General features: G+C 40.1%; 1 protein-coding gene and 1 non-coding gene across 3 annotated transcripts in view; both read right to left on the bottom strand.

Annotated features, from left to right (window-relative positions):
* Positions 1-1,721: 1,721 nt before the first annotated feature.
* Positions 1,722-1,828, bottom strand: LOC117801366. Its single transcript, XR_004623870.1, has one exon. It is a non-coding gene; the product is annotated as a U6 spliceosomal RNA (small nuclear RNA).
* Positions 1,829-3,742: 1,914 nt separating this feature from the next.
* The window catches only part of MFSD6 (major facilitator superfamily domain containing 6), a 53,701-nt gene continuing 47,494 nt past the window's right edge, over positions 3,743-9,949 (bottom strand). Inside the window, exons 4-7 of one of the 2 annotated variants that reach the window (XM_034654863.1) lie at positions 9,417-9,515; positions 7,767-8,047; positions 5,973-5,997; positions 5,669-5,811 (exon numbers count right to left, since the gene is read on the bottom strand). In XM_034654863.1, the coding sequence (XP_034510754.1) occupies positions 5,801-5,811; positions 5,973-5,997; positions 7,767-8,047; positions 9,417-9,515 (416 nt within the window). In that variant the 3' untranslated portion in view covers positions 5,669-5,800. Of the gene's footprint in view, positions 5,812-5,972; positions 5,998-7,766; positions 8,048-9,416; positions 9,516-9,949 lie in introns of both variants that reach the window. The other variant, XM_034654861.1, reaches the window with a different exon arrangement.

Here is a 9,949-nt window from a genome sequence, read left to right as displayed (position 1 = left end):
GCAGGTCCTACCACCTTTTCCTTTCTGTGATTGTTGTTTTGTAATTCTTTTGGTCATTGACCAGCACCTCTACCCCCTTCTACTGGGTATGTTCTTGTTAAAATCTGCAGTCTTTCTCTGACCTAGGGAGTCTAGTTACTTTTTCAGGTAACTGCTTATTTTTGCTATGACCCCTGAATGTGATACCTTAATAGGTCACTGGAGATTTGGGTTGAGTATATATTTACTAGGATAAATCTAGGAAGACATAGTCATTGGGGTAGCTGCGCTGTTTCTTGTTTAAGTTGTCTGGGGGAATCAGTTTACCTTTTAGATTTGGCCCATTTTCCAAGAAGGCAGTCATCAAAAGGAGAAAGGGGAGGAGTACCAGCATTTTTTAGTGATCTATAAAGTGCTATACTAGGCCCTTTCTGTGCCTCTTCATTTGGACTTCTAATCAGTCTGATACACTTTAGCATTGTTTCCATTTTTCAACTGAGGACAGACTCAGAGAAGGTTGCTAAAGGACATATGTAGCTAAAGTGGAAGAATCAGAAGGTGCGCCTCAGTGTGTCCTGGCCCGTGCCTTTGTGTTGCCTTTACTGCCATCTTTAAAAAACAGAGTTAGTCAGGTAAGTGGCTCTGTGGCTAATTAGTTGAAGAGATGACGACATCTGATGTTAGGTGCGTGCCAGTTCCAGGGCAATGGACCAATTCCCCCACCTTACGTCAACCACAGACCGGTACTTTTGTACACTAAGAATAAAAGAGAATTAAGTTGAGTAGCACTGGTCTACATGTTATTTTTCGAGACCCCTATTGATCTTTTTGGGGAACAAAAAGTTCCTGACCTTTTCAAAATATTTACATTTGAAGAGAATAATAGCCTCAGCTAACTATTTGGCAGAGAGCAGGGTATGTGACTTGTTAAATGATTATAAAATTCTTGCTTAGCATTTTTTGACACCCCTTAGAAGGAAAAAAAATATTGAAACTGTGGAACAAATGTCTTATAACCTTTCCTGTCTGTGGCTCTTGCACACTATAGAATTGTCCTTGTTATTTGTCATTTTTCCCAGCTCTTCAATTTATATTTTGCTTAATTTTATCTCTTAATTAACTCATATCTGCAAGCAACTTAATGGTTATAATGCATGTTGGACCTGAATGCTTGCTGGGTGTAGGCAGACATTTGGGAGAATGTAGTATTACAGATTTAAATGTTAACAAACTACTAGGGAGCTAGGCCCTAGTTGGGGAAATGAGACAGCACTCCTCTTGCCATGGGCTGTTTGTCACACAACGAAGGCAATATTTATAGAGTGTGCACTGTGTGTCAAGTACCTCATTTAAACCTCAAAACCACCTGTAAGGTAGATACTGTAATCACTGTCATTTTACAGAGGAGGGCTCTGAGGTGCAAAGAAGTTATGTATGTAAGTTCTCACTGGCAAAGCGGAGACTCGAATCCAGACTTGGGGCTCAGAACTTGCACTTCACCCCCAGCACTGTAAGATTCCTGGGTTGCCATCGAATATCTTCCTGGAGCCGCAGTAGGGCAGGCGGTCCTGCATCAGCCACTGGAAGCAGATGCGAGCTGAGTGGGAGTTAGGCATCCCCTGGACTGGCTCATTTCTCCCCCAGTCTAGACATCAACATGTTTCCAGGTACTCTCGTAAGCCACAGTTTGTCCTGGCATAAGGTGAATTACTTTTTTTTTTTTTTTTTTTTTTTTTTTTTTTTTTATTTTGGAACGCTTCACGAATTTGCGTGTCATCCTTGCGCAGGGGCCATGCTAATCTTCTCTGTATCGTTCCAATTTTAGTATATGTGCTGCCGGAGCGAGCACAAGGTGAATTACTTTCTGATTTGAGAGACCACTCTGCCTTTCTCTCACCCCTTTATTCTGTCCCCGTCTCTCCCCATCTGCTTGATGGTTTGGAATTCTTGAGCCAGGTATTCCTAGAGCTTTGCTGAAATGGCACAGGAGTCTTTTGGGGCTTCAGAAGTAGCTTCACCTTGTCCTCATGAGGCAGAGGATAGAAGACCTTCTAAAAGGAAAATCACCTTTTACTTGCTTACAGTCAGCTGTGTCACATCATTCCTCATCTTCACAGAATAAAATGTTAGGGTCCAGCCTCTCACACTGAGATGAGAAAACTGAGGCCCAGAGATCTCCCCAAACTGATCTCTTCCTCTGTAACTATACTGTCCAGAATGGTAGCTGAGAGCCTCATGTGGCTGTTTAAATTTCAATACAATGAGAAATCTAATTTCTTCAGATGCACTGGCCACATTACACGTGCTTTAACAGCTACCATACGCAACAGTGCTCCTGGGTACTGAATAGATCTGTCTGCTTGTCCTTCCTGACTCCTGTGACGCTGGCCTTCAGGGTCCCTGCCAACTTCCCAAGTTTTCTCTACAGGGTTGCAAACGGTGCAGGTCGTTCTCCAGAGTGTAAGGGGTCTGACACTCACAGCTAACAAACACCAGGAGTTTGAAGGTACTGGATTTCTAGGCATCTAGGAATATCTAGAAATCCTAATAGAAATACAACCACACACGTGTATCAGGCACACGTTCAGGCCAGGGCTGCTTTCACCTGTTCTACCACAGAAGCATGGAGTGGCCTCCCCAGCTCCTGGGCGGGGGGGGGGGGGGGGGGGGGGTAGGTGCTGGTGGACCTGAGTTTGGCATTGGGTAGGTTTGAATTTGTATCACTGGTATCCTGGCTTTGTGATCTTGGTCCCATGGGGTAAGCTCTGTTAGCTGCAGACTTCACCTATTCTGGGAGCTACTCCAGTATTTAAAATGGGGAAAGTGGTATGTATATACCGTATTGGGTTATTGTAAGGACAAAGAATCTCCTCAGCGTGCAACCGCACTCAGTAACTGTGGATGTGGTTCTCCTTTTTCCAAGATTCACTGCTTAAAACTCCAGATTGGCCTAGTAATTGCTTAAATAATGGTCCCAGTAGCACGAGCAGCCCCCACCCGCAGTACTGGATAAATGCAAATTAGGGAGGTGCTTAGCGAACCACTTCCTGTGGCCCAGGGCAAGATTAATAGGCCAGTAAAGCAGCATGTTCTTCCTATGAATAACTTAGGCTTTTTATGAGGTTTACTAGCTAGTAGATCTATGTGTATTGTAATCATCTAATATTCTACTTAAGGTTTTGAATAATAGTCTGATAATTAGCAGCTAACCTCTTTGGATCCATACAAGCTCAGCACTCAGCCAATTCACTTTTTCTACAGTCAGAAAGAGTATGAAATAAGACATCAAGACAGTGATTACATCAGCACGGGCTTTGTGATTACTCTGGGGATTTCCAGGGAGTCTCAGCTGGGGTTATGAAATTCTCAAAATTTAATTTGAATCCACTTTAATATTTTTTAAAGGGCGCCTGGCTGGCTCAGACAGTAGAGCATGTGACTCTTGATCTCAGGCTGGTGAGTTCAAGCCCCATGCTGGGCGTGGAGCCTACTTAAAAAGTAAATAAATAAATAGAAAATTTAAAAAATAGTAAAATGCCATAAATAAATAGAAAATTTTAAAAATAGTGAAATGCCAAATGGTGCTTTGGCGACAGTAAGAGAAAGGAAGTCCACAAACCCTTGAAGGTGTCTGTCCTAAAAGGCTAGAAATTACTGCATTACTCAATCAGCTCTCATAGTAAATGATCCATAACAAAGGCCTGTTGAATTTGGTCTCAGTCATTACAGAGTAAAGGGCTTTTATTTGGTCACATCTTTATCATTTAAGAAATTTTTAAAAATGATATTTATTTTTATTTCAGCATGTCAACTGTGCATTTCCAAAACAGCAGGCTTTTCAAAGGAATAAATCAGAACTGTAAACACAAGACACAGTATAAGTTTTTGACTTCCTAAAGTCAGTGTCACAAATCCACATACTGTACATTCATAGGTGAGGTTCAGCCTGTCATCCATTTCTTTATTTCTATAATTACATAAGCATAATAAATACATCTGATTTTAAAGGTCACTTAAAATGAGTCATGATAATTTACAGTACAGTACGTTTCAGTTCAAGTGCAAAAATAACTATTTGCTTAATTCTATTTCTTTCCGTTATTTTATTTCTAAGCTGTGTTTTGTGGCAAAGCTAGACATCCAAGTATAGAATTTCTTCTCCCAGATGCAGTATTGGGCAGAAGTATGGTGTCATGGAGAAGCCCTCAATTTACAACTCATCCTGTCTAATCAGGGTCAGGAGGTAAGGTGAGTTGCTCATTTTTAACTCTGTTCTTTTCTTTCCTCTCTCCTATGCTCACTTACAGTTATTACACATTCCATAACTGACCTTCATTCAGCTAAAGCAGCATTCCCTTTTCCATTACAGCCCTCCCCCAGGGCTTCCTCGTATCCTCAGCTTTTCATTTTTAGCAGCAGGCTTTATGCGTGAATCACCCAGCCACTGTTCTGACTGTAGCTATGATATTTACAGAAGCACACCCCTATCTGATCTGTCCAGTGTCTGACAGTATCCTCATGGAAAAGAATATACTGAGATTTGTTTCTTTAGTCATTGGAAAATATAGTTACTTCTTACTCTCATCCTTTCCATTCCTGGCTTCCTATTCATCACCTTTTCCCCTCACCAAAAACAAAACGAAAACTTACCCATTGCGTGAGTTTTAAAAATTGTATCCCTCTCCCAGGCACTTAAATCTTATACTGTTATTTGTAAATAGTTGCTTAATTAAAGAAACCCTTAGGAATTCAGTGATTTTTATTTTACTTAGAGCCCAAATCACTATAAAATTGTTAAACAGTGATAGAGGCTCTTTACAGTATCGATAATATTTAGTAAACCCTTGTCTGTCAAGCCACAGGATACTGGGTTGGTTGGTTTATTTGAAATATTCCCTCCTCTGGTCTTAAAGCCCATTTAAAACAAAAGGCATTTTAAAGCTCAGCTTAGTTTGCAGTAGTCAATGCGGCTTTTGCTGCTCAGAGAATTGACTATTTTCATTATATACCATATACATATAAAAATATATTTCCTAGAGATATGTCAAGTTTCTAATGAAACTTTTTGCTTTTTTTTTTTTTTTTTAAACAAAAGCATATAAGCTAGTAACTTTTATCTGGCTACTTTTTTAAATATGTCTTGTAATTTTTTAAATAGTTCTTTTCAAGAGAAACAAAATTATAGGTATATTGTATTTCTTCCCAGTTTGCATTAAGAACCCAATAATTAGAATAAATAATCAGAAGAGGGAAACTGTATCAGCATTCACCTTGAAACAATTTCTTTCCCTCCACTTACTTAGTGTAACTGCTGCCTTCAACCCTTACTGCACTGGCAAAGAAGTCCTATAGTCCTGAACCTAACCAATCAAAGAACTGGAACTCCACCGAACTCCCATTTCCCTTCTGTGATTCCAGTGGGATTATGGAAGTTTACCTGTTTCTGCCAATATGTACTGTAGCTCCTGTGTATGTGTGTGTGTCTCCATGTTGATGAGTTCAGGTATTTAGAAGCGTATATAGTGCTATGCTTCTCAAGGTGAGGCATGTCTTAGGTTCAGGGAGCCTCTCCGTCTGTCCTGGCAGAGAAGCCCAGTTCCATGCAGGGTGTGAGATGAGTGAGAGCCCTCAGTGTCCCCCAGCGGCAGGCTGGACCTGCTTGTCCTCCCTCTCCTCCACACGCTGGTCCACACTGGAGGGAGTGGGGCTGCTCTGCGTCTGAGATGCTGCTGCTTGAGGGGATGGCTGGTTTCTACATGGGTCAGAGTGAGTCTCACATGGGACAGGCCGGATTCCACCAGCTAGAGAATTTTCCCGATTCTCATTGGTCCCCTGGAAGGATAAAAAGAGAAGATGTTCTGTAGTCAGGGCTGCTTGCAAATAAATCCAACATTTTTTATACGCCTTCAAGTAAGATACAGGAAACATGGGGAGATCATCCTGAAGTAACTTCAGGCAACAAATAATAGAGGAATAAAGATAGAATGTCTTACCTTTCATCTCCTTTCCTATGTGCAACTGCCAAAGCCGCATGAAAAACACAAACACTTTAAGCAGACGTATCATGTGGATAAAGGAACATCTCTACCAAAATGCCTGGTACTACTAGGAAAACAATTCATATCAGATATTTACTGAGCCGCCATCATTGTGACATGTCACTGAGCAAGCAGCATAGAAGTGAAACTCAGGCCACTTGCTGAGACCATAGAATTCAAGAGCTGGAAGCACCTGTCTGACAGAAAGTAAGTAAGGCATTCTCAGCCTCAGAGACAAGGCCAGCAAAAGAATGTTCTGAAATTAGAGTACTGATGAATATTTGGGATTTAAAGTATACACTAAAAGTTTAAACAAGACAGAACATCTGTGTAAAAAAGGGGACTGGAAACAAGCATTTAGGTCACCAATTGTAAGTAACTGTGAGTCCACACATACTCCAGCATATCACCCCCGCATGTCTGTAAAATGCCACATCACCACAGTCCATGATACATTCCTGATTAATAGAAATCAGGAAACATGTTTTTTTAAAAACAGATTTTCCTCTGAATTAGTATACATCACTTCAAATAGCTGACCACCAAAGAAAAAGTTTTATTTCTGTGATTGATTCTAAAATGTAAAGAAATCTTAATATGATGACTACTTATTCATAAGAATAACTAAGCCATACCAGCCAGTTTTAATTAATCTTAACATGCCAGAAAAAAAAATGTAATGATGATATGTAGGCCTAATAGGTTTCAGTGAAAATGAGAATGAGTACGGAAAACACTGCTATCCAAGCAGAAAATCTCATCCTTTCTTCTGCTTGACCTTGCTGCTTCATATCCTTTTTATGCCCCTCCCACCCCAAGACTCTCCTTTCTGACTGAGCATGTGAGTTCATAATCTTGATAAATAAGATCATGCACAGACCAGGATGAATTATGAGTATGGGTGAAGAATCAGGCTTGGTTTAAATTTTAGAAATATTACATGTTAGTTTACAAAGTCATGATAAATTTAATTAAGGTAGCTAAAATTTTCTAAAAAGGAAATTATCCAAATTACTCTTTATTTTTGTCTGTCTTATGTGCCCTCCAAAGCTACTCTAGATATAGAGCTGACATGACTCATCAAGTAAAAGGATGTGATTAATATAAACAGGGAAGCAGACTCATTACTTTAGCCGAACTATTCATAGAAGTCACACTTGATCGTTTCCAAAGGCAGTGGTATAGAGCTTTAGTTAATAATTACCCATACTGTTTTATCAACATGATCTGACTTTATTCAGGAGAGACCACATCTCTAGGGACAAGAAAAAAAACAATTTTTCATGTGAGGCCACCAGCAAAACAACACCTCCACTAAGTTGAGTATTCCATTAGACTCATTCAGTGGCTCAGGGTATTAATCCATCAGATATTTATTGAAGTCCTATTATATATAATGTCCTCACTAGAATTTCAGAATTACAGAGATTAATAAATAATGGTCTCCCGTGGCAAGAACCATCTATCCTCAATAGAACTGGTATCTGTCAACACTGAAATTTTGAAGAAATGTACAATTTCTTGGATTTATTTTTCTTTCTTTCAAGAAATATCTTCTCTGTGAAGCCTTCCTGAGCTCCATAAGGCAGAATTTTCCCTCTGCAGAACCTTGTATACACCTCTATGATGCACTTGTCACAGAATACTGAAATTATTTGTCTGCATGTCTGCTTTGCCCACCAGACCTTCCATAAATCTTGGTGAGTGAATAATTAACACAGCTGAGCCCACTTAAGGGAGCACCTTTACCTGCAAAGGCTGTATCTCAGGAGCACGGTTGTCTTTTGTTAGCTGCATCATCTCTTTAATTTGGTAGAGTGCATAGACAAAGGTCACCCAGGGAGAGGAGCTGACCCCCCAGGCTGGCTTGTTCACATCCTCCTGTTCTTCCTGGTGCTTGGTTTTCTTGGGCGGAAGTCTAGGCTCAATGCGTGGCATGACATCCTCTGTCTGTTGCTGTACCAAGTCAATGGTTGCTATGGGAACAGGACTAGAGGGAACAGGAATCCTTTCTGCAAGCATTGTCTTGTCTGGAGAGAAAATCATGTTTAAATCATTTTTCAGAATTTTCTACATATTTAAACAAACATAAAAATAAATAAATAAGCAGACAATCCTGTAACCCCATTCTAGTGTACTTGGCAACATAGTAAATTGATATGTATCAAGGGCCTCTTGGTGCAAGTACTGAACAATAGATGTGATGTTTATCTTCCAGGATCTCTTTATAGGTATTAATAGATATTAGCTTACATTTATTTATGAAATGTATTCTTCATTACACTTAGATGTAATTTAATCTATGGGCACGGGTTATCATGAATGTGGTCTTAGGCCCACTTCTAGTACTGAGTTTTTAAAGATAAGTATCAAAACAGTAATAGCTGTTTTTATTGGCCTTTTACTGAAGGTGTGGACTAACACTGTATAATCCATTTAGGATTAAAAAAAATGAGAAAAATCAGCATTGGTCTTTCTTTCTGTATAACTTGTTAGTATTAAAATCTGCCTCTGGGGTTTTCTGTAACAAGCTAGTTCTTCCCTAAACAGAAGCACTTGAGGTGCTTGAGGCAAATGCTCCTTGAAGAATAGGACACCAGGGGCACCTGGGTGGCTCAGTAGGTTAAGCGTCTGCCTTTGGCTTAGGTCATAATCCCAGGGTTCTGGGATCCAGTCCCTCATCAGGTTTCCTGCTCAGTGGGGAGTCTGCTATTTCCTCTTCCTCTGCCCCTTCCTCTGCTCGTGCACGCTCTGTCTCGCTCTCAAATAAATAAATAAAATCTTTAAAAAGAAAAGAAAAAGAATAGGACACCAAAGAAGATGAGCCTTGTTCTGGGACCCAAGAACTAAGCAAGAATATTTCCATTCTACTGGTTGGTTTTCTTCATTTAAAAAAAAAAAAAAAAGTTGATTCAGCTTGTACATTATATTTGATATAACCTCCTTTCTATATGACAATTTTAATGAGGGTCATGCCTGGTTAAGAGAAAACTTCAAATTTAAGTTTTAAGATACTTTTTTCAAATAATTGTAAAAGCATAGCAATTAATACCACTCCCTATCCCTCATAGTAAAATTACTGTATAGCTTAAATGTGATTTAAATTTGAAATCCCTTTAGAATACCAGAGAAATTTAAAACCAGTTCTTCCCATACTACCTTATACTACAAAACAAAACAAAAACAAGAAAACCCCAGGCTATTTAAAATGACCAGCATTCGTTTCTAGACAGGAGACAGCTTCTCTCTAGCAGTGGTACACATAAATTCATTGATACACACCACTGAGAAAATCTAGCCAGGCAGGTCTGTTACTACCTCTGGGTTTCTGAGGGGTACGTATAGAATTCTTCATGGCTTCAACCTTTAGAACCAGTAAGAGGGTATGTACAGGTTTACCTTCTTCCTCATCTGGTACTGCCAGCCACTGGATCAGGGCAAAAAGCAGGAGGATCACGAGGCAGGCCATACCGATTCCTCGAAAGGTCGCAGCAGCCCCTGTGAAAACAGAGCGCTATGTAGGGTAATTCCAGGAAGTGCAGATAGCCTTAATCCCAAACTGTCAATGTGCTGAAGTTCAGGGCAAAGGCAGCAGAGCTTGGGATGAACCAGAGAATGATGACTAGCCAGTCACTTCATATAGTGGAAAAACACAGGCTTGGTAGGTGCCAGGAGCCCCAGATGCTGGTATTGGATTGGTCATTCATCAGATTTTAAAACCACATTTATAAAAGATTGTCTCTGAGTGCCTCTTACCATAAAACTCAGTGGTGTTCTCTTCTTCATAAAGACCATTTACCTGTTAAACAGCCCTGTTAATCAGTAGTTGGAACAGCGAAGCTTAAATAGTGCTGTATATTCAGATACCCTGGGCCCACCTTCCACAGATGACTGAGCAGTCCAGATCCCTTGAGCAGGATAATTTCATCTCT

The sequence above is a fragment of the Ailuropoda melanoleuca genome, chromosome 2 (assembly GCF_002007445.2).
Source record: "Ailuropoda melanoleuca isolate Jingjing chromosome 2, ASM200744v2, whole genome shotgun sequence".
Lineage (NCBI taxonomy): Eukaryota > Metazoa > Chordata > Mammalia > Carnivora > Ursidae > Ailuropoda > Ailuropoda melanoleuca.
This window is presented reverse-complemented; position numbering and strand designations above follow the sequence as displayed.